Source organism: Artemia franciscana, unplaced genomic scaffold, assembly GCF_032884065.1.
Source record: "Artemia franciscana unplaced genomic scaffold, ASM3288406v1 Scaffold_1097, whole genome shotgun sequence".
Taxonomy (NCBI): Eukaryota; Metazoa; Arthropoda; class Branchiopoda; order Anostraca; family Artemiidae; genus Artemia; species Artemia franciscana.
In genome coordinates this window covers 114903-140827 of record NW_027062740.1, presented here as the reverse complement: position 1 = coordinate 140827, position 25925 = coordinate 114903, and the positions used below count along the sequence as shown (strand labels likewise).

Here is a 25925-nt window from a genome sequence, read left to right as displayed (position 1 = left end):
TTTTAGTGTTTGTCTCTTTTTTTTGGGGGGGGGGGCTGATGTTTCGGGTCACAGCTTAGTAAGATAAATGTTAAAGAAAATGATTTACTTGCTTATTGTAAATAAAGAGTTCTGAACGTATTAAATCTTCTTGGTTATGACTATGGCCCAACCGTTATATTGCCCGGCCAATACTATCGGGTTAACACTTCGTGTTAGGACAAAGAATACTACAATTAAGTTTATAACTATATTAAATTTTAAACCCTCTTAAGAGGGTTGTATTATATGAGATAATGATTTTATTTATCCTGGAACACCAAATTTTCCAGGATTTGTATTCCAATGGTATTCCAATGCTTGTATTCTTTAATTCTTATTTTGGTGGGTTTTTTTTTTGGGGGGGGGGGTTGGTGTTTTGGGTCACAGCTTAGTAAGATAAATGTTAAAGAAAATGATTTACATGCTTATTGTAAATAAAGAGTTCTGAACGTATTAAATCTTCTTGGTTACTTGGTTGACTATGGCCCAACCGTTATATTGCCCGGCCGATACTATCGGGCCGTGATGGGGGTCAGTGTTATTATTTTATATCGAAAAAATATATCCGATTTTGGCCGATTTATTATTTTTTTTTTTTATTCTCAACTCATCCAGAAGATAGCGCCATATTTCCTTAGGTAATTTTTGGTTGTCCAGTTATTCGAAGCTGAGTGTTCAGCTAAGTCTGACCATGGTGGAGAGCAGCAGAGGTTAGTAAAATGAAGTCAAAGTATATTTTTTGTCAATACTTATCAATATACACCTTATGGACCAATGTTCGAAACGTATAGTAAGTTCAAGAATGTACAACTTCTTCCAAAACAACTAAAAAGAAAAAAAAATAAACCATACATTTCTATTTAATGTTTGTTCACATGCATGGGTGAAAGATCAAAGATTTAATCGACTAAAACCTTATTATCCAGTCAGGGGTGCAGCCAGGGGGGAGGGGGTCGTCGAAATATGGAGAAGAGGAAGTTCCTAGTTGTCGGTGCCAAGTGCTGACATCTTGAGAAATGTGGCCTCAATGTGTCCGCATTTGTCGACATACTGGATGATTTTGTTGACGCATTTTTTAAATCCCTCTTAAAAGCTTAAAACCTTAGCTTCACCCCTGTATCCAGTGTATCATACATTGTATGCCTGTACTAAGATATAGTGTTTAGACTATCTCTTTAAAAGAGCAATAACTGCGTATTTATGTATTTTTGTTTCTCGAAAGTGGATCCGTATTTTTTCAGGAAAATTGGTATCCTGGGAATATGTGGGCTAAAAACGCGATCTGTATAGGCCAGAAGTTTTAGAAAGTTAATTAAAAGTCCTAATTTTGGAAAAGAAAATTCATGTGACGTCGTATTTATGAATACATGTGAAAAGCATACATACGTCATATATATCTCAGTAGTGGTTGTATCGTTTTCATTGTCTATGATGCGAAAAGCATACATACGTCATATATGTCTCGGTGTTGGTTTTATCGTTTTCATTGTCTATGATGCGAAAAGCATACATACGTCACATATGTCTCGGTGTTGGTTTGTCGTTTTCATTGTCTATGATGCGAAAAGCATACATACGTCATATATGTCTCGGTGTTGGTTTTATCGTTTTCATTGTCTATGATGCTGGTACATATACAAAAGAAACAAATTATTTGTGGCATATTTATTAGCACATTTCAAGAGAATAAATTAAATCATTTCCGCCCCCCTCCCTTAGGATTGAACGTATCTGTTTATATCTATGGCACGCGTAACATTATAAAAGGAACAAAGTGTAATTAGTCTATTTACAAAAGACGATTTAAGTAGTTGCACAATGCCTTGACCATCAAGCGTGACAAGACAATCCGAGTAGCTAAGGTAAAGGGTGTTGAAAAAATGCCTAAATAATGATAAACAGAAATTTTTTTTTTTCCCAAGAAAAGGGTAGTACACGAAGCTGACTCATTTCGAGGTTGTTGCTTGCAACGAGAATCAATATATACAAGCCTACCATATGCTGAGTGTCGGGGCCCGGCTTTAAAATCGGGTACATAGTTTCTTTCTTAAGAGGAATCTGCTCCATTCTGATCTAATACTATTTTCGTATCTTAAACGATGCGTGATATCTTTTTCAGGAATTGGTATTTTATAGTGAGAAATTCCATGTTTTTGCTCCTAAACATGGACAAAAATTTCATCTCTTCTATGGTTAATTGATAGAGACAAGATAGAGGTCGTTTTTTGAGTGACTTTTGACGATTTTTGTCATATAATTTGAGATTGGGTCTTCCAAATAGCGATTCAGGCATAGATCCTAAGTTGCTTGATTTCAATATTTTTAAGGATAGATTGGGAGTAAGTTACACTAAAAAGGGAATAACAAAACAATATATCAATGGGGCCACATATGAGGACATATGTTGATATTATGTAAATATATATTCTATACTAGCTGTTGGGGTGGCACTTCGCGCCACCCCAACACCTAGTTTGTGGGGCGCTTCGCCCCCCCCCAAGCCCCCCGCGCGCGTAAGTCGTTACGCGCCATTGTAGTTGTGTCCCTGTGTCCCACCTATGATATATATATATATATATATATATATATATATATATATATATATATATATATATATATATATATATATATATATCTATATATATATAAATAAGTTGTCTGTGTGTGGATCTGTGGATGGATCAGGTGACGTCATGTTTCGGCTGACGTCATGAAATTAGTTGCCATCATTTTTGCTTTGAAGGTGACGTCATTCAAGTTATATAAGACATATGTTCGCCGTCATGTTTCGGCTGACGTCATGAAATTAGTTGCCATCATTTTTGCTTTGAAGGCGTGACGTCATTCAAGCTATATAAGACGTATGTTCGCGTAGAATTCTATTAATGCTTAAGTTTATAATGACTGATGAAGATGCTCAAAGAGTCTATGCCAAAAAACTTGCTGCTGATAGAGAAAGTCAGAAAAGAAAGCGTGCCGAGGAACTACCAGAGCAACGCGAAAGCAGACTTGCTGCTAAAAGAGAAAGTGAAAAAAGAAGGCGTGCCGAGGAACTACTAGAGCAACGCAGAAGCAGACTTGCTGCTAAAAGAGAAAGTGAAAAAAGAAGGCGTGCCGAGGAATCAAAAGACCAGCAGGGAAACAGGCTTGAGGCTGATAGAGAAAGAAAGAACAGAAAGCATGCCGAGGAACTACCAGAGCAACGCAGAAGCAGACTTGCTGCTAAAAGAGAAACTGAAAAAAGAAGGCGTGCCGAGGAACTACTAGAGCAACGCAGAAGCAGACTTGCTGCTAAAAGAGAAAGTGAAAAAAGAAGGCGTGCCGAGGAATCAAAAGACCAGCAGGGAAACAGGCTTGCTGCTGATAGAGAAAGTAAGAAAAGAAAGCGTGCCGAGGAATCAGAGCAATCTGAAAGTTATCGCCTGGCATTCAGGTACAACCCAGTCGATGATTATAGCTTGAGTAGATGTGTTCAAATCGGGACAATGTCTAAAATTTGTCCCTATTGCAAGGCCTTGAAATTCACGGCGGTTCATAGGCATGACATTACGGCACGTGTCTTCCGGCAAAATTTGAAATCACTGATAAACTACCTTGTAAAACATGAAGTGTTTGGGTCAGTGCGATGCTGGATGTACTCAGTGGAATGGCAAAAACGAGGTTTGCCACACGCACATATACTAATCTGGCTACATAAAAAAATTACTTCAAACGAAATTGATGATGTGATTTCCGCTGAAATACCTGATAGAAATGTCGATAAGGGGTTACATGATATTATTGTAAAAAATATGATGCATGGACCTTGCGGTGCACTGAACGAAAATTCACCATGCATGGCCAAAGGATGGTGCACAAAGCAATATCCTCGACTTTTAGTACCCAAAACAATTACTGGCAATGATGGTTACCCACAATATAGAAGAAGATCTACTGAAGATGGCGGTAAAACAGCAATAATAAAGAAGCGTAACGGTACCACCATCGAAGTAGATAACCAGTGGGTTGTTCCATATTCCCCTTTATTATCAAAAACATTTAATGCACACATAAACGTTGAATACTGTAACTCCGTAAAGGCAATCAAATACATATGTAAATACGTCAACAAAGGCAGTGACATGGCAGTTTTTGGCTTGCAGTCCGAAATCAAAGATTTCGATGAAATCGTAGAATATCAGGCTGGAAGATACATAAGCAGTAATGAAGCTGTTTGGCGAATTCTTTCATTTCCGATACATGAACGTAGTCCAGCTGTTGTTCACTTAGCGGTACATTTACAGAATGGTCAACGTGTTTATTTCACGGAAACCAACGTGCAACAAAGAGTCCTGAATCCACCGGATACAACATTAACAGCTTTTTTTCGCTTTGCAAAAATGATTCTTTTGCGAAAAAACTGCTGTATACTGAAGTGCCTTCGTATTACACGTGGAATACTAAAAATAAAGTATTTGAACGTCGAAAACAGGGTAAGTCAGTCGACGGCCAACCTACCATCTTCAAAGATACCACGATAGGAAGACTCTACACCGTTCACCCCAATCAACATGAATGCTTCTTTCTACGCCTGCTTTTGGTGAATGTACCCGGTCCGACATCCTTTGAGTATTTGAGGACTGTAAATGGTACTATACATGACGCTTACCGTAGTGCATGCCAAGCTCTGAATTTATTGGAGAATGACCAACACTGGGATAACTGCATCAATGACGCGTGCGAAACGTCAACCCCAAGTCAAATTCGTGCATTGTTTGGCATCATTTTAACAACTTGCTCTCCATCAGCTCCTACAGATTTATGGGAAAAATATAAGTCAAAAATGTCCGAAGATATACTTCATCGAAAACAGTTAGAGACGTCAGACATGACTTTTGATTTTACACCAGAAATTTATAACTACACTTTAGTTGTTATAGAAGATTTTTGCATAAGTATGGCAAACAAACCTCTTCAGGGTTTGGGAATGCCTTCACCTAACCGTATCGCTGCTGTTTCGACATGTGTAGAATTGGATCGTGAACAAAGTTACAGTACGAGTGATCTATTGTCGTATGTACAAAATAACATTTCCAAGTTAACGTTGGAACAAAAAGACATTTATGATACGATAATGCATTGTGTCGATAACAACGTTTGAGAAATTTTCTTTTTGGATGCGCCAGGAGGTACTGGTAAAACGTTTGTGATAAAACTGATTCTGGCATCAATTCGATCTAAAAATGATATAGCGTTGGCAATTGCGTCGTCCGGAATAGCCGCAACATTGCTGCCTGGTGGAAGAACTGCTCATTCCGCTTTGAAATTGCCTCTGAACTTGCATTCTACAGAAACTCCCACGTGCAATATTTCCAAATCATCTGGGATGGGTAAAGTATTGCAGCAATGCAAACTTATTATTTGGGATGAGTGCACAATGGCACACAAAAAATCGCTCGAGGCTCTGGATCAATGCTTGAAAGATTTGCGAGGGAAGTCGAAACCCTTTGGCAGCACCTTAATATTGCTTGCGGGAGATTTCAGGCAAACATTACCTATAATACCTAGATCAACTCCTGCAGACGAAATGAATGCTTGCCTGAAAAATTCTAATTTATGGGCACACGTAAAAACATTAAAATTAACTACAAATATGCGTGTCCGATTGCAAAACGATGACTCTGGTCAAACATTTTCAGATCAATTGCTGGCAATGGGAAACGGAAAGCTCCCAGTAGACTCAATTTCAGGACGTATACAACTACCTGCTGATTTCTGTAATTTAGTGACGTCCAAAAATGAATTGATTGAAAAAGTATTTCCGAATATTCTAAAAAATTATAAAAATAATAAATGGCTAAGTGAAAGAGCGATTCTCGCACCCAAAAATATAGACGTCCACGAAATCAACAATATCGTTTTGACCAAGATTCAAGACCAGGCAGTCCTTTACAAGTCAGTCGACACAGTTTTGGAACCAAATGAAGCGGTTAATTATCCATCTGAATTTTTAAATTCCATAGATCTTTCAGGGTTTCCACCACACGTGCTACAACTAAAAATAGGCGTACCAATAATATTGTTACGTAACATAAACCCACCAAAGCTTTGCAATGGCACTCGACTTGCCGTAAAAAAAACAATGGAAAACCTAATAGAGGCCACAATCCTGACAGGGCCTTTTGATGGTGAGGCTGTTCTTATTCCTCGCATTCCCATGATTCCAACAGATCTGCCTTTTCAATTTAAAAGATTGCAATTCCCAATTCGATTAGCATTTGCAATCACCATTAACAAAGCTCAAGGTCAATCATTAGAAAAATTTGGTATTGATCTTAATACTGATTGTTTTTCCCATGGACAATTGTACGTTGCATGTTCGAGGGTCGGTAAAACTGACAATCTATTTATATGCAGCGAGAATTGGACAGCGAAGAATGTTGTATATTCACAAGTTTTACGTAGTTAATTTGTATTGTATCTATCTGTCTATCTATCTATATAAAAACGAGTTGTGTGTATGCATGTTTGTTTGTTTGTAAAAAGAGCGTTTGCATATGACGTCATTATTAGTACATACGGCTTTGTATATGGACAGACAATGGGAAAGCCAAGAATGTTGTATATTCGCAATTTTTACGTAGTTTGAAACACATATATAAATCTATCTATATTCACAGGTGGGACACAGGGACACAACTACAATGGCGCGTAACTAATATGGCGCGTAACGACTTACGCGCGCGGGGGGGCTTGGGGGGGGCGCAAAGCGCCCCCACCAACTAGGTGTTGGGGTGGCGCGAAGCGCCACCCCAACAGCTAGTATATATATATATATATATATATATATATATATATGTGTGTGTGTGTGTTTTTAACTACGTAAAACATGCGAATATACAACATTCTTCGCTGTCCCATTGTCTGTGCATATAAATAGATTGTCAGGTTTACTGACTCTTGAACATGCAACATATAATTGTCCATGGGAAAAACAATCCGTATTCAGATCTATACCTCATTATTCTAATAATGTGTCCCTATGTCCCGGTCGTCATTTATATTCCCTGTGTCCCGGTCGTCATTTGTGTCCCGGTGTCCCAGTTTGTAATTTCTCTTTGAGTGTCCCGGTCGTCATTTATATTCCCGGTGTCCCGGTCGTCATTTGTGTCCCGGTCTGTAATTTCTCTTTGAGTGTTTTTTCTTTTTAGTTTTTTTTTTAGTTTTTTACCTTTTTTCTTTTTTCCGGGTGTCCCAGTCTGTAATTTCTCTTTGAGGTTCCCGGTCGTCATTTATATTCCCTGTGTCCCGGTCGTCATTCGCGCCACCCCAACACCTAGTTGGTGGGGCGCTTCGCGCCCCCCCAAGCCTCCCCGCGCGCGTAAGTCGTTACGCGCCATATATATATATATATATGTATAACGACTTACGCGCGCGGGGGGGCTTGGGGGGGGCGCGAAGCGCCCCCACCAACTAGGTGTTGGGGTGGCGCGAAGCGCCACCCCAACAGCTAGTATATATGTATATATATACTACTACTACTACTACTAATAACTCACTGCAGCACCAAGCCGCCTGAGGCCAACACAGCTACGCACGCTCCTCCTCCAACCTAATCTATTTAAAGCCTCCCTCTTTACACCCTCCCAGGAAGTTCCCATTTCCTTTAAATCCTTATTTATGACATCCTCCCAGCCCAGACAAGGACGACCTGCTTTCCGTGTAGCCCCAGACGGTTGGCCAAAAAGGACAATCTTCGGTAATCTGTCATCCTTCATCCGTAGAACGTGGCCTAGCCATCTCAACCTTTCTTTCATTATAGCCCCAGAAAGCGGGATTGAACCACACTTTTCGTACAACCTACTGTTTGAAATACGGTCAGTCAGCCGGGTACCCAGAACAATCCGTAGGCAATTTCTCTGGAAAACATCTAGTAAATTTTCATCTGCTTTTCGGAGTGTCCATGCTTCAGAGCCATATTTGACCACTGTCATCACTGTAGCTTCCAATATTCTAATCTTGGTTTGTAGGCTTATCTTTCTATTCTTCCAAACTTTTTTTAACTGTGAAAAAACACCCTGAGCTTTAGCTATTCTACTTTTAACATCTTCACTGCTCCCACCATCTTTACTAATAATACTACCAAGGTAACTGAAGCTCCCAACCTGATCAATCTTTTCGTTACCTAAGGTCACCTGCTCATCTTCACTTATTCCTAACCTTAGTGACTTAGTCTTCTTAACATTAATTTTCAAGCCTATTTTAGCACCCTGAACTCGTAAAACCTCTAAAAATTCATTCATTTTGCTCACACTTTCATCTAATATGCTTAAATCATCAGCATAATCTAAGTCCAGGAGCGTTCTTCCTCCCCATTTGATTCCATGGTCTCCAATTGCCTTTCCTGTGCTCCTTAAGACGAAGTCCATCAAAATGATCCATATAAAGGGGGATAGAACACAACCCTGCTTAACTCCTGATTTAATACAAAACCAGTTGCTAACCTCATTTCCTACCTTAACCGCAGCAGTATTATTCTCGTACATAGCGCAAATCACTTTAATGTATTTTTCTGGTATACCATATAACGATAAGACCTTTGTTAACGCTGTTCTATCAACAGAATCGAAAGCTTGCTCATAATCGATAAAACTAAGGACCAAAGGTGTTTGACAACGAAGGGACTTCTCAATTATTAACCTAAGAGTGAAAACATGGTCGACACATCCTCTACCTTTTCTAAAACCGCATTGTTCTTCCCTTAAAACTTTGTCTACAGCATGTCTCAGTCTAAAAAGTATCATATTACTCAGTAATTTGCTACCTACAGAGACCAGACTAATGCCTCGATAATTCCGACATTCACTCTTGTCACCTTTCTTATACAGTGGTTTAATTAAGGTTTTCCTAAAATCATTGGGTACTTCCCCTTTTTCAAAAATCATGTTCATAATCTTCAGTAGCTTATTCCTAACCTCAGAGCCACCATATTTAAGGAACTCATTAATCATACTATCAGCACCTGGGGCCTTATTATTTTTTAATCCTTCTAGTTCTGTCGCTAATTCTTCCTCACTAAACAAATCTTCCTTCACATCCAAGGTATCACAAACTTTTTCATTTTCATCTATATCTTTTCTTGCAACTGTATCTCGGTTTAGCACATTCTCAAAATGTTCCACCCATCTTCCTTTAACTTTTTCCTTATCACTAATTGTGACCCCATTTCTATCTTTAACTGGGACTAGTCCGGATCGGCTACTCCCTTTCAATTTATTAACATGCCAGTATAATATTTTACTATTATGCCGTCTAGCCGCATCTTCCAGATCCTCAGCAATTTTATCCATCGCCTCCATTTCACATCTCCTTAGTTCATATTTTAATGCTTTCTCCACTTTCTTTACATTCCTTTTGTTTTCATACGACCTATCGCTCAGCTAATTCTTATACAAACCCTTTCTACTCTCTATTAAACCTAAAGCTTTTTCACTTATATTCCTAGTTGCTGTCTTAGCACTCTTCCCTAGGACACCATCAGCAACTTCACAAATTGTTTTTCTGAAATTTTAAAATGCCATGGTGAAGCAGAACACCATCGTGGGAGGATCCTCTATAGGAGGACAACTGCGGCAGGGCGTAAGATCCAGATTTATGGACAACGGCCTGTGTATATATATATATATATATATATATATATATATATATATATATATATATATATATATATATATATATATATATATATATATGTGTGTGTGTGTGTGTTTTTAACTACGTAAAACATGCGAATATACAACATTCTTCGCTGTCCCATTGTCTGTGCATATAAATAGATTGTCAGGTTTACTGACTCTTGAACATGCAACATCTAATTGTCCATGGGAAAAACAATCCGTTTTCAGATCTATACCTCATTATTCTAATGATGTGTCCCTGTGTCTCGGTCGTCATTTATATTCCCTGTGTCCCGGTCGTCATTTGTGTCCCGGTGTCCCAGTTTGTAATTTCTCTTTGAGTGTCCCGGTCGTCATTTATATTCCCTGTGTCCCGGTGTCCCGGTCTGTAATTTCTATTCGAACAATCCCTGTGTCCCGGTCGTCATTTATATATCCCGCCTGTGCCCCCGGCGTCCCCGTTGTAGTTGTGTCCCTGCGTCCCGGTCGTCATTTATATTCCCTGTGTCCCGGTCGTGATTTGTGTCCGGGTGTCCCAGTCTGTAATTTCTCTTTGAGGTTCCCGGTCGTCACTTATATTCCCTCTGTCTCGGTCGTCATTTGTGTCCCGGTCTGTAATTTCTCTTTGAGTGTTTTTTCTTTTTAGTTTTTTTTTTAGTTTTTTACCTTTTTTCTTTTTTCAGTTTTCTTTTTCTTCTTTATTTTTCAGCGTCACTATGAAGTACATATCGACGAACCTTTGTTTTTTTAACTTAAATCTGGTAGGCATTGATGACCTTATCCAAGTCAAAATCCCAAACCCAATCATCATCGCAATCATTTTCAGTTTTGATATATTTTGACTCTCGCTGTCTAGGTGGATTTTCATCTAACTGCGCGGTTTTGCGTTCTTTAGCCGCAAGCCTGTTTTCTTGCTGTTCTTGTGATTCCCCGGCACGCTTTCTTTTCTTACTTTCTCTATCAGCTGCAAGCCTGTTTTCTTGCTGTTCTTGTGATTCCTCGGAACGCTTTCTTTTCTTACTTTCTCTATCAGCAGCAAGTTTTTTGGCATAAACTCTTTGAGCAGCTTCCTCGGCTGTTGCCATTGTAGGTTCTTCAGTCATTTTACAATTAAACATTTTTCCGTGAACAAATGTCTTAAATACCGTTAATGACGTCACCGTCATAGCGAAAATGACGACAACTAACTTCATGACGTCAGTCGACACAGAAACATGACGTCACCTGACAGACAGACAACTTATTTTTATATGTATATATATATATATATATATATATATATATATATATATATATATATATATATATATATATATATATATACTAGCTGTTGGGGTGGCGCTTCGCGCCACCCCAACACCTAGTTGGTGGGGGCGCTTCGCGCCCCCCCCAAGCCCCCCCGCGCGCGTAAGTCGTTACGCGCCATATTAGTTACGCGCCATTGTAGTTATGTCCCTATGTCCCACCTGTGAATCGACCATTCCCTGAGTCGCCATCGTCATTTATATATCCCCCTGTGCACCCCGGCGTCCCCTTTGTAGTTATGTCCCTGTGTCCCGGTCGTCGTCATTTATACTCCCTGTGTCCCGGTGCTTTGTTGATTGCTAATCGAACATTCCTTTTGTCCCGGTCGCTTTCTCTTTGAGTGTCGTCATTTATTTAGATTGTTTCTCCTTTATTTTTCAGTTTTTTCCCTTTTTTTAGTTTTTTTTCTTTTTTAGTTCTTTTAGTTTTTACCTTTTTTAGTTTTTTTTTAGTTTTTTAGATGAAAATTTTTTTTAGTTTTTTTCCTTTTTTTCTTTTTAGTTTTTTATTGGTTTTTACCTTTTTTTTAGCTTTTTTAGTTTTTTTCGTTTTTTCTTTTTACTTTTTTTTTAGTTTTTATCTTTTTTATTTTTTTTTATTTTTATTCTTAATTTTATTAGTTTTCTTTTTCTCTTCTATTTTTCAGTTTTTTCCTTTTTTTTAAGTTTTTTTTTTAGTTTTTAGTTTTTTTAGTTTTTTTTCCTTTTTTTCTTTTTAGTTTTTTATTGGTTTTTACCTTTTTTTTAGCTTTTTTAGTTTTTTTCGTTTTTTCTTTTTACTTTTTTTTTAGTTTTTATCTTTTTTATTTTTTTTTTATTTTATTCTTAATTTTATTCATTTATATATCCCCCTGTGCACCCCGGCGTCCCCTTTGTAGTTATGTCCCTGTGTCCCGGTCGTCGTCATTTATACTCCCTGTGTCCCGGTGCTTTGGTGATTGCTAATCGAACATTCCTTTTGTCCCGGTCGCTTTCTCTTTGAGTGTCGTCATTTATTTAGATTGTTTCTCCTTTATTTTTCAGTTTTTTTCCTTTTTTTAGTTTTTTTTCTTTTTTAGTTCTTTTAGTTTTTACCTTTTTTAGTTTTTTTTAGTTTTTTAGATGAAATTTTTTTTTAGTTTTTTTCCTTTTTTTCTTTTTAGTTTTTTATTGGTTTTTACCTTTTTTTTAGCTTTTTTAGTTTTTTTCGTTTTTTCTTTTTACTTTTTTTTTAGTTTTTATCTTTTTTATTTTTTTTTATTTTTATTCTTAATTTTATTAGTTTTCTTTTTCTCTTCTATTTTTCAGTTTTTTCCTTTTTGTTAAGTTTTTTTTTAGTTTTTAGTTTTTTTAGTTTTTTTTTTCCTTTTTTTCTTTTTAGTTTTTTATTGGTTTTTACCTTTTTTTTAGCTTTTTTAGTTTTTTTCGTTTTTTCTTTTTACTTTTTTTTTAGTTTTTATCTTTTTTATTTTTTTTTATTTTATTCTTAATTTTATTAGTTTTCTTTTTCTCTTCTATTTTTCAGTTTTTTCCTTTTTTTAAGTTTTTTTTTAGTTTTTAGTTTTTTTAGTTTTTTAGTTTTTTTAGTTTTTTTAGTTTTTTAGCTTTTTTATTTTTTTTATTAGTTTTTAGTTTTTTTTGTAGTTTTTGCCTTTTTTTAGTTTTTTCAGTTTTTTTTTTAGTTTTTAGTTTTTTACCTTTTTTGTGGATCGTCACCTGATCCACAGATCCACAGATCCACAGACAACTTATTTTTATATATATAGAAGATATAATCTGGCGTAACGGACAGACAACTTATTTTTATATATATAGATATATATATATATATATATATATATATATATATATATATATATATATATATATATATATATATATATATATATATATATATATATATATATATATATATATATATATATATATATATATATATCCCGGTCTGTAATTTACATATATATATATCCCGGTCTGTAATTTCGTCAGTTGAAAACATGACGTCAGTCAACACACAAACATGACGTCACCCGACAGACAGACACATCCCCAGACAACTTATTTTTATTTATATAGAAGATATATAAATTCTATTTAATACAAAGCATTTCTATTTCAGGAAGAATCCGAAATCCATTCAAAGAAACGAAGCAGATGATGGTGGAGCAAATGAGGAAAGCCCATCGTCTTTCAGTTTTCCTGATTCTAACTCAGCTTGTCCTTGCTGAGAAATTGAATCTAATGATGGCTCTATTTGCGAGAAATATAATGGTAAGAACGCAGATAATTATTAAAAATATGTCCTGACTGAAAAAAAGTCTTTGTACTCATCGCGTTCTCTGTTTATCATCATTAAGGAACCAATCAAGATCCTTGCCTGTGCCTTTAATGCTGCCAAAATGTCTGCCTTTAATCTGCCATAATGTTGTCAGTTATGGGAAATATTATTAATAATTTTGTAATTTCATGGTAAATCGTATGATAGTATAACAAATAAGCAACAGTTTTAGATACTTTAGATGAATGGATACTGTATTTAATATACTTAAAAATAAAATAAAAAAATTAACCCACAACAGAGACAACAGCTCGTAAAGCTCGGTGTGTAAATAATAGGACATACACAAGACAAGACAAGATATTTTAGTGACCAAACCACATATAAATAATTTTCTTAACTGGACAACGGGGAATAGGGCTCGATGTGTCGGCCATAAAACAAAGGTAAAGAAATGCAAAAATAACAAAAAGAAAGAAAAAAGAAAAAGAACATACTACAACAGCGTTAAATATTATAATAGGTGGAATCATAGTTATAGGTTATACAAATAATATACTATGATTTTGTCAATAATGGAAAATTCTGTCTTTTGTTTCTTTGGTAAGTGTTGATCTTCAACTGGACTATGTTGATAAATTCAATTAGAAAGAACCGAGATGATCCCTTAGAATATTACTCCAGTTTTAACTATTAGTACCAGAGGAGAGTGGACAATAAAACTTTACAAAACACATCAAAATTTGCTTATATGCATTTTATTACTTCTTTTATAAGTTGGTAAAATTTTGTGCGGGGAGGGTTAAGAAAGAACCAAGATAATCACAAAGAATTATTCCTCCAGTTTTAATTAGTAATGGAAGAGGCTCGACCCTCAATCGATGAAAAAAAAAATCAATAACCTTAACTATGTTTTATTTTATTCGGAAAACTTTTGCACATTTATGCTGATAAACTGTTCTGTTTCCACAATCAAATTAAATTATATATAAAACGTTTTCAAACAGTTCGTGGTAACAATTGTCGTAAGGAGTGACCCGGCTCAACATTAACCGAAACTCTAAAAAACGGAATTTTGATACCAATAGTTACATCAAAAGAATTGTATTTTTATGCTGATTTTAAATCTTACCCATCAAAAGTTATGAACATGAGAAAAATTGTATTATTTTAGAAAATAGGGGGAGCACCCCCTAAAAGTCATAGAATCGTAAAGAAAATCGCACCATCAGATTCAGTTTATCAAAGAACTCTACTGTAGAAGTTTCAAGCTCCCATCTACAAAAATATGGAATTTTGCATTTTTACCAAAAGAAAGATCACGGATGCGTGTTTGTTTGTTGTTGTTTTTTTCCAGGGGTGATCGTATCGACTCAGTGGTCCTAGAATGTCGCGAGATGGCTCACTCTAACGGAAGTTAAAGTTCTAGTGCCCATTTTAAGTGACCAACAAAATGAAGGGTACCTAGGCTCTCTCCCACGCTGATTTTTTTCCCAGAGTCACCGGATCAAAATTTTGAGAAAGCCATTTTGTTCATAATAGTGGGAAACCCTAACAACTATGCCTTTGAGAACGACCTGATCCCCCACAGTCCCCGGGGGAGGGGCTGCAAGTTACAAACTTTGACCATTGTTTGTATGTAGTAATGGTTATCGGGAAGTGTACAGATATTTTCAGTTTTTTTGCGTTGGGAGGGGGGGGGGTCGGGTAAATGGGGCTATGTGGGAGGATCTTTCCATTGAGAAACTTATCATGAGGGAAGAGAATTTTCATGAAGGGGATGCAGCATTTTCTAGCATTATTAGAAAAAGCAATGAGAAAATAGATAAATAAAAAAAGATTTTCAATTGGAAGTAAGGAGCAACATTTAAACTTAAAATGAACAGAAATTATTACGTATATAGGGGGGTTCGTCTTCTCTTTAATACCTAGCTCCTTACGCTAAAGTGTTTTAGTAATTTCAACTATTTATTCTACGGATTTTGTGATTCAGGGGTCAATCTTAAAAATTGGGACAAAATTCAAGCTTTAGTGTAAAGATCGAGGTATTGATAAGGGAGTGAACTTCCTCATATACGTGATAAAAATATACAAATATAGAAGTTCTTTACGTAAGCTAATTCGTAAGTTACGTATATTCATTACTTATAAAAACGTTTGTAAAAAAAAAAGTTGGCTTTTTAAGTAACCAAAAATTGGAAGCTAATCCCTCCTACCCCATCCCTTTTTTTTAATCAAAATAGTCTGATCAAAATGGTGAGAAATCTATTTAGCCAAAAAAAAATATGCAAATTTCGTTTCAATTATTCATGTGCGGTGAGCCAAAATCAAAACATGCATTAGTCCAAAAACGTTCAGAAATTAAATGAAAAACTAGTTTTTTCAACTGAAAGTAAGGAGCGACATTAAGACTTAAAACGAACTGAAATTATTACTTGTATGAAAGTGGCTGGTCTCTCCTTAATGCCCTTCTCATTACGCTAAAGTTTGACTTTTTTTCACAACTGTACTTTTGAAAACAATAAGAAATCTTTATCGTAAAAAGCGGGACGATGAGGAGTGAACAGCCCCTTTTCTTACACGGAATCAAACAGTTAGTGATAATGAACTATTGTAAGGAGTGAGCCGGCTCAATTGTAACTAATTTTAAATTTAAAGTTTCATAAATATTAGTTCAAATATATTTCCAAAAAAAGGGGAAACACTTCCTGAAAGCCATTGACACACCATCAGATTCAGCATAATTGGTACGAATCCATTCTCTTTGGGGGAGCTGGGAGTTGTTAATTTGGAAAAATAAGAAAAATTGAGGTATTTTTAACTTAAGAACGGGTGACTGGATCTTAGTGAAATTTGATATTTAGATGGAACTCATGTCTCAGATTTCTTATTTCGAATCACGACCAGATCTATTGACATTGGGGAGAGTTGGAGAGGGAAACGTAAATCTTGGAAAACGCTTATAAATGTGTAGGTACGTGATTGACCTAACCGGAATGGTTCCGCTCTCTTTGGGTGAGTTAGGTGGTTGGGTTCAGTGCTTTGGCGAGTTTGGTGCTTCTGGACGTGCTAGGACGATGAAAATTGGTAGGCGTGTCAGGATGCTGGACAAATTGACTTTATAAAGTTGTTCTCCCTGATTCGACCATCTGGGAGCTGAAGGGAGAGGAAAAATTAGAAAAATTTAGGTATTTTTAACTTGGAGTGGGTGATCGGATCTTGATGTGATCGGTGACCGGTGATGACCTCGTGACTCAGAGCTCTTATTTTAAATCCCGGCCGGCATTAAGCCTCTGATTTTTCTTATAAAACAATCTATCGATTCTTAGAATTTTGCTATAGCTCATACCATCTGAGCTCTTGGCTCTTCCGATCTCGTCTCAAGTTCCATATGAGCTCTTAGCTCTTTCAGTTCAGTTCAGTTTAGTAACATCAAAATAAATGGACAACAATAACTCTCTACCCCTACAAGGCTCCATGGCCCGTTACATAGGGGTTAAAACAAAAATACCAAATAAAGAGTCTCTTCTTAAAAAACAAGGAATCCAATTAAATAACTTTGTGTTATTTTTACTTACCACTACGTCCTCGAAATTCAAATCCAAGTCCACACTAACTCCCACCAACACAAAATCACAACAATTAAAATTAAATAAATCAACATGTTCAAGCCTAGCCACTAGGGATGTCGCCCTGCCCTCATTATTCATCATAATATTAAACAAATAACAATATTAAATCAAACCAATTCAAAAATAAATTTACTCTCAAATTTATTCCCCATTATATTTATCAACCAAAAATATTTTTAGTTGGGTTTTAAAGGCATCAAACGAATGAATGCTGCGGACATTATTAGGGAGACTGTTCCAAACTTTACTACATGCTATTCGGGGACTAAAATCTGATCTGACAGTCTTAGTTTGAGGTGATAGTTGGTGGTTTTTATTGCGTAGATTATAAGAGCTCCTTGAAATAACTAAATCGGGAAAGATAGAATTGAAACAGCGAAGCAGTTCACCATGAACATACTTGAAAATCATTTAAGAGCAAGAGACAACACAGAGTGCATAAGTATTCAAAAGCACTTTTCGATGACCTTTATTAAATTCGTTACCTAACCGGCGAGCCTTTTGATGAATTACTTTAATCAGATGGAGCAGAGACTGGAAAGTAGACATCCAAATCGAGTTGCAGTAAGGTTAATACGGCTTAATGAGTGAAAAATACAGGGTCCAAAGAATAGATCCAGGAAAGATGTGTTTGAGTTTCCGAATAACCCCAAGATTACGTGATATTTTTGCGTGGACTATTTTGATGTGGTTTCTAAAAAAAGATTCTTATCCAACAAAATTCCTAGGAAACGCTCGTATCTTACGTTAGGTCGAGACAAAGGTCCTTTCGAGGTAGATATAGTTGATAAGGAAGGGCATACCTCACCAGTTCTAGAAAATATGAGAAAGTGTGATTTAGCGATATTTAAAGCAAGTCGGTTAGTATCAAACCAGTGGTAAGACCACTCCATAAGCATGTGAAGTTTAACCTCTAAAGCTAGTTCCGTGGCTTCAGCACATAGAATATTTTCCTTTTCGTGACATAGAGTGCAACACGCAGAGGGAATAGCGTTCTTTACCGCTGTAAATAAATCGTTGATATACATTAAAAACAGAGTTGGACCAAGAATCGATCCTTGTGGTACTCCATAGTTTACACCAATGGACTTTAGTGAGACAGGATCCATGGAAATCGTTCTATCGTGTAAATAAGAACGAAACCATGATACGGCTGAACCTCGTATTCCTATATGAGACAGTTTTTCAAGAAGGATCTTATGAGTAAGACTATCAAAAGCTTTCCGCTCATCAAGGAAAATAGCGGCTGGTATTTTTCCAGAATCTAAAGCGGTATGAAGAAAACTGATGAGTGTAGTGCATGCTTGCTCCGTAGTATGTTTCGATCGAAATCCGAACTGTTTTTCAATATCGTTACCAGTTTTTGAAATACTCATCACGCCTCCCAACTTATTTAAAGTGAAATCTTTGAAAGAACCTGCCGCCGGCTCCAATAACCAAGAGTTCACTGAATTTTCACGTCGTCGTCACTTACGTCCCACCTGAGATGGCAACCGGTTGAACTAGAGACAGATTAAAAGGCTGAACATCCTCTCTCCCAGTGCAAAATCACAGTGTCGATGTTTGGGAATACGCATGGTATATTTAGGTCTACTTCATGCAACTGAGAAAGTCCTATCACTGTAGAAGCATACCGCCAACCCTCAAAAAGCTCTGCAGAGCGATTAAGAAAAAAAAAAATCGACATGCTGACAAAGGAAATCGTCCTTCTTCGTGACAATGCAGGACCTCAAACTGCTGGTGAGACCCGTATTTTGTTGGACAGTTTTGGCTGGGAAGTTTTAGATCACCCATAATACAGTCCTGATCTTGGGCCTAGTGATTACCATATGTTTCTCCACCTCAAGCTATACTTCAGTAGCAAACGTTGATGACGACGATGTAAACACGGAAGTGAGTTCCCGGTTAGCGGAACAGGCGGCAAGTTTTTATACAGAGGTTACTTTAAAATTAGTTATTAACTTAAGTAACGAACATGTATATTCGTATATTTTTGGTACGTAAATAAGGGATTTTGCCCCCTTGTCAATACCTCGCTCTTTGCGCTAAAGTTTGAATTTTGTTCCAATTCTTTAAGAATAATCCCTGAATCACAAAGGCCGTTTAATTAGAATAGATGGCTCTTTTGAAATTACTAAAAATACTTCAGCGTAAAAAGCAAGGTATTGAGGAGGGGAAGAACAACCTCATATACGTAATAAGTTCTATTCATTTTAAGTTTTAAAGTTGCACCTTACTAACAGTTGAAAAATTTAGTTTTTTATTTAGTTTCTCATTGTTTTTTTTTATAATGCTTTAAAATCCAGCGCCCCTTTCATGGAAATTTTTTTTCCATCCTAATATCCTTCCTAATTGCCAATACTATATATAAACAATGGGCAAAGTTCATAACTTGGAGCCCTTCCTCCGGGGGCTGTTGGGGATTAAGTCGTCTTCAAAGTCATAATTATTTGATTTTTCAACTATCCTGAACAAAACGGTTATCTGAACATTTTGATCCGGTAACTTTGGGGAAAATGAGCGGAGGAGGGGGCCTAGTTGCCCTGCATTTTTTGGGTCACTTAAAAAGGATACTAGAACTTTTAATTTCCGTTAGAATGAGCCTTTTTGCGACAGTCTAGGACAACTGGGTCGATACGATCACCCCTGGGGAAAAAAAACACACATCCTTGATGTTTCTTCCGGCCAAAAAAATTTCACCTTTTTGTAGATAGGACCTTGAAACCTCTAGAGTAGGGTTATCTGATACGCTGAATCTGATGGTGTGATTTTCATTAAGATTCTATTACTTTTAAGGGGTTTCACCCTTTTTAAAAAATAGGGTCGCTCCTTACTACAGTTCGTTACCACGAACTGTTTGAAAATACTACGACACCAATTTTCCCAAAAATATATCTAGCCGTTTTCGAGAAAAAATAATTAAATACATGTATGCACAATTACCGCTCGCTGATAGTATGTGCTACTATTGTTTCTAAAATTACGATTTTATCGCGCTTTTCAGCAATTAGCATTGGGAATTTCTCTATTTAATTTATTTAAAGGGGACCTCCGTCACTTCTTCTCATTCTTGCTTGTAGTTACGATGTCCGCCTTCCAATTTCCTTCTTTTTTCCTTCAATTTCCTTCTTTCTGTAAAAAGGCCCTTTTTTGTATCTTGCCTGTGTAACTATGGTGCTTTGTCGCATGGTAAAGTAAGACCATAAAAAAATTAATTTAATGGGGAATTAGAGTCCTTTTATCTCTTCGGTTGAGTATTTGCTGGGGTTTGGCGTAGCCGTACTATCCTAACTTTTTTGTTTCACACCATATAGTGTATACTTTTGTACCTGAAACAGAGGCGGAATCTTTGTTTTTCAAGTGACAAGGAAAGTGAAATGAAGATTTAGTTGTTTAAATTGGATAAGTAGAAATGCATATATTGTTAAAATTTTGAAAAATGGGGAATTCAGTTTTTGATCCAAAAACTATAACTTCCAGTTATGCTGTTTTGGTAGTCGTGGTTGGTGCGCTTAAAAAAAAAGCGGGAAAAAATGTGTGAAAGTGAGCTTAAAACATATGATTATTAATATCTTAAGAAGACGTTAAAAAGATGAAACATGGTTGAAAAATTAGCTAGAAATATGTGCTAGAAGTCTAAACAAGCTAAGATGTAGCTTTCTTTTAAAGTTGTAGTTGTATTTCATTGATCAACAGATTGCAGTAGAATAGTCGCAATTTTGACTCAACCATGGGGAAAATCATAAACTTTGGTTTTCAGTTATGAAGAGTCCTAAGATGGGACCAGGGGGGAGCAAAAGAATTTTTATTTTGATATCCTTGGTACTTTAAGATTAGTTCAAGAGGCCTCTCTATGGAAACTTAAAACATAACGACTTAAAATTGCGCTTTCTTTTGTGATTTGCCTGCTGTTGCTTCCTCTTTCATGTCAATTCTTGTGAATTTATGCTGCATTATCACAAAATTCAATAAGACAATGAAAGTTAGCATTCATGGGGGCTTGTGTTTGACCTAGCGTCTTTGAGTGAGGGTTTGTTGTAGGCCTACTCTTAGGTAGCCATATTTCAATACCTCGATGTTATTTTTGTCCAAAAACATCTTGATAAAAGAAGTAAATAATGGTCGCTTTGAATGGACCTTTTTTTAACGTAACTTCAGTATAAATAATGTTTTAAATTACACCGTTTTTGTAAATAGAGTTTAAGCAATCATCAATTTTTGATACTTTCACTGTTGAAAGTTTATTAAATGTTTCATTATTCTAGGTCTGGAGACGATTTTTCTGTCCTGTAATAAGGAATTCAAACAAGACTATGATATATATCATGGAACTGATTATAAGATTGAAAATTGGAACGATGAAATTGGTCCTACTTGTGAAAGGGTTAAAATTGAAGCAGATTCATTAGATGAGGGTCAGTACGGAGATTTTATATGGGAGAGGGTCGAAATGGGTGATCATTTTTTCAAAGGCAAGTTGTTTTCTGTCGTTTTCTAATAATAAAAATAAGCTAACCTGAGTTAATAGTTTTTTTTAATAGGATGATGATGTAGGTTAGAAAAAAAATTCTGGGATTATATTTTCCGTAAGTTGTTTTGCCAAGTATAAAAGTTTCGTAATCAAAGGTTGCATGCATTATTTAAGGCTCAAAGCAATTTCAATTTTGTATTTTAGGCTTGAAACAACTTTTCCCTAACAGTTTTTTTTTTTTTTTTTTTTTTTTTTTTTTTTTTTTTTTTTTTTTTTTTTTTTTTTTTTTTTTTTTTTTTTTTTTTTTGCAAAGGCAAGTTGTTTCTGCCAGTTGTCTAATAATAAAAAACGAACCAGATTAAAAAGAGTTGTTTTATAATTTTTTTTCATATTTTATTATGCAATCATACTAACGTTTCGAAGTAATTATGGACTGGGAAAGCAATTCTGGAATTTAAGATTGGGAACAAGTCTGCCTACCAGTTTTTTTTCAGCAAAAGCAGATTACATTTAAGCATTAAAAGGGAAGGATTTGAGCAGATATGCAAACCTTCTCTTATAAAGGGGTTTTGCTGCTCGTTTTCAGGTATGATGTCGTTTTTAATAATGGAGACTAAACAGCTTAAGATATAATTTTATTAGTTTTAGATCCACGAAAAAATTCTTTCGGTACTTTTATTTTATTTTTTTTTTGAAAATGTTGTTTGATATAAACAACTACCATCGTTACAGGTATTATTAATGACCTTGCTTCTTCGTAGAGCCTTATTGAATTAGTACTGATACAAAAGAAGTTCGAAGTGTTTAGAAATTTCTATCGCCCGTTTTCTTTCTTAACCGGTAGTCTGCTGATTGGGAAAAATGCATACATAATTTAATGAATGAAAATATAGAGGGAAAAATGAGTATATAAACGAAGTATTTAAACAAAGAAGTGGAATCAATTAGAAAAAACCACAAACCTTAAATAATAAAAATCAGAATATTTTCACTCCACATCTGAGAGTCTTTATCATCGGAAAAAAATGAGTAAAGCTAAATTAAATACAATAAATAAAGAAAAATGACGACAATCTGTTTGCCATATTTGTATTGCTTATTAAGGCTATTTGCAGTGATATTTGGAAATTATCAAGATGTGAGTATATTTGTTTTTCTTTTTTTTTTCTTTACATGTTGTGTTTAATTTAGCTTTACTCATTTTTTCCCAGTTGATAAATGCTCCCGGACATGGAATCAAAATATTTGTATTTTTAGTATTTAAAGTTTTTTTTCATTTTTTTTCCTCTACTTTGTTTAAATATTATGCCAGTTCTTCTTTATGTTTCCATTTATTAAATTCTGTAAATGGGAAGGTAGTGGGGTCTAAAAATTTTTCAAAAAGTCACCTGGACTTTTAACAAAAATACCTCTTTAAGGGTCCTTCTGAGTTGACTCTATATATTTCGTATGCCAAATAATGTCCTAAACCCCACTGCCTTTCCATTTACAGAATTTAAGAAAGATAATGAGAGAGAGAGAGAACATGAGAGGGTATGCGGGAGAAAGAGAGAAGAGGAGGGGAGAGACAAGGAGAGAAGAGACTAGAGGACGAAAAACCAAGAAAAAAGAAACTGAATGAACCAAAATAAAACTTAATAGAAAAAAGATAAAGAGACATGGAATAAAAAAGGATGAAGAGAAATGGACGAAAATAAAGGGGAGTATGAGAAAACCAGTGAAGTGAATGAAATAAGAATAAGCATAATAAAATAGAGATTATTCTTTATTCGTTTACAGAGAATAAAATAAGACATAATAGAAAACAGATAAAGAGAAATGGAAGAAAATAAAGGAGAGCATAAGTAAATCAGTGGAGCGAATACAACGATCTTATTTTTATTTTTTTAATGTGCATATTTCTTTTTTTGTAATAAAAAATAACACTCTTAGAACATTACACATTTACTGTCATTAGCTCTTAAGACTAAAGAGAAGGGAAATCACGAACTTTTTGCAATAGACCTTAAGCCCACTTAAAAGTAGCTCCGGAAACCCCCTACCCCCATTCTTCTGGTTATGTCTTTATCTTAAGGCTAATTTCCTATCAAATTGATTGCGGTAAGGTTCGGTTTGCCCGACTTAACACAATTTTTGATGGGCAAAGAAAAGATTAGTGAACTTTTTATATTTAAACTCCTCATAATACGCAGAGGGCTCTGCTGTAGAATCTAATAGATGGTTTTATTATTAATGCACCAAAACAGGTGTGACTGCCTTTAAAGTAGCATATGGTTACAAACCCGAGTTCGGCAATTGTGGTTTCTTTGAATTCAAAGGTAAATAGAAAAAATATTTTCTCTTTAAATGTCCAATGTCAAAAAATGTCTGGTTGTATCAATTTATTTGGAAGTGAATAATCTAGGAGTCGGAGGGTGCATTGAAGTTGAATATGGGCTTTCGGTATACAAATTTGCAAAGGCAAGGGACTAACATTCCAGGGCTGATCTACAACTAAACTTCTGGTGCAAAGTCCTCATGAACCGTTAGGTAATAACAACTCCTGAGTCACAGATATGAAGCAATGTAAGAAAAGATTTCCTTCTGATTGGGCTACAGCCCTCTAAAGACTCAACAAAATCCTGGCTACTAACCATGTACTAAGTCCATCAAATTTCTGTGGCTATAACTTTAGTTGTTGATCAGGTTTTTTATAACAAAATCCCACCAGCCCGTTTAGTAATTGGGGCTTATGAAGACAGCCATACCCCTCAACCCCTTCTACAGAATTTGTTTAGACGTAGATTCAACTAAGCCCTCCCCGATTAAGTTTAACCCCGGTTTAACTCAACCCCCATTCAATTGAATTCCATGCAATTCAGTCCCGTTCATTTTAACCCTCATTGGGCAGGAGGCGTTTAGTTAGATGAATGGCGGTTGAAGCGCATTGGTGTGGGCTGAATGGTGTTGAGTTAAACAAGATTGAATTAACTGGAGTTGATTTGCTTGGGTTTGACTTGAATGGAGGGTGTGATGTACGAGGTTTGAATTGAATTGAGTCGAGTTATATGGAGTTAAGCTGCAATGGCCGCATAGTCTCAGCATTTCAAAAGTGTGTCACTTCCAAGCAATGCTTTCAATCCTGGGGAAATCTATAAAAAATGCTGAATCCCAGATTTCTGCCTAGTATGCCACGGTAAACCGTCCGTTCACCCGTCACCTCTGTGGTCTTTTAAGTGGGCCCAAATCTGACCCTTTGGTATTTCCGGGCGTGTCAAATTCTGATGATTGAATCTCTTTGTATTTTGCTCTATGATTGGAGGTACAAAAATAAGCCCATAAACCCACTTAAAGAAAATTTAAAAGCGAAGTGTTGTTCCTGCAATATAGTACTCTTATATATTGTAGCATTTTATTGTATGAGATAGTTCTCCTTTTTAAGTTTGTATTAATTTTCAATGTGTGGAAATTTATGGTCAAGAAATTACGAATAATTTTATTTCTTTAAAATTATGAAATTACGTCGGAGTAAATGCAATCTTGCCAAGTAGCCAATATAACAGCACTCTCGTCAAATGAAGCATTTTGATTATATCGTTATAGCAATGAAAATTGATTAATTGAACTTTATACCTTTTAGTTGAAATTTCTGGAAGATGGAAGCTGCTCTCAAGTCTGCACTAAAGAGTACAATGTCAACGACAAGGACACCAAACGCAAATTGGATTTTCTGCTTGAAGGCATTAAAAAGAACTATCAACATCATTGGATTATTGGTAAGCCCTGAATAGTTTTCAATGTGTAATCATTTTCTGTAGCGCACCCATTCAGTAGTGTGGCGGATCTAGTTTTTGATTTAAAATAGACTTTTCACTCTTCATCACCTGGTGTGCACTTCTCAAGCACCGCCTTCTCTCACTTCTCCCGCACCGCCTTTTTGTCACGCTGCATAGCAAAATACCCCGTTCCATCGTGGCCGCGTCACGCTCTCCAAAATTATAGAAAGAGTCAATCCCGATTTATAAGATTTAATGCCTTTTTTATACTTTTATTTATCTTCATTACAATTTTTTTTTTTTTTTTTAAATCTAATACCTGTTTGAAAAAGAAGTTGGTGTGGTGTGTGTTTTTCATTCCCAAATCGGTTGCGTTTTTTTATCTCCAAATGTACTAATAAATTAAAAAAAAATTAATTCTTTCAAGAATTTGTGTAAGAATGAAAATGGAAATGTAGGGAAGTCATACTGTATTTCGTAACGATTCCAGGATAACTTCTGTTTCATTGCCACCAACACTTCTATTTTGGGCTTAATGAATTTCAATTTATCTGGTAGCAAAAAAAGCTTTCTGATGCCGTAAAGGAGGCTTTAACGCCATATTTTTGCTTACATCAAACCGAAATTTGACCATTACTAAGGGTCTTGCCTGCGTATGTAGCCTGTCCCAAGTCTGGATAAAGAGGGAGGGCTGGGTTGTGGGCTTGCCATCCAGCCCTGTAAAACCCTATGAAACAGGTACATCTATTGAGAATAGCCTCGGATCTGATTGTTTTTTTATGACGACCGCACGCCCCCGACAGGATTTTTGACTGCGAAAGATTCATTC

The 25925-nt window shown here is 35.9% G+C and overlaps 1 protein-coding gene across 2 annotated transcripts in view; it reads left to right on the top strand.

Annotated features, from left to right (window-relative positions):
• Positions 1 to 25925, top strand: part of LOC136042324 (transmembrane 9 superfamily member 2-like) — an 83214-nt gene that overhangs the window by 11428 nt on the left and 45861 nt on the right. For both annotated transcript variants that reach the window (XR_010621257.1, XM_065727276.1), the window contains exons 3-5: positions 13080 to 13231; positions 21136 to 21342; positions 24961 to 25096. Coding sequence is in view for 1 of the 2 variants with exons in the window: in XM_065727276.1 (XP_065583348.1) it covers positions 21280 to 21342; positions 24961 to 25096 (199 nt within the window). In the remaining variant the exon portion in view is untranslated. The remainder of the gene's footprint in view (positions 1 to 13079; positions 13232 to 21135; positions 21343 to 24960; positions 25097 to 25925) is intronic.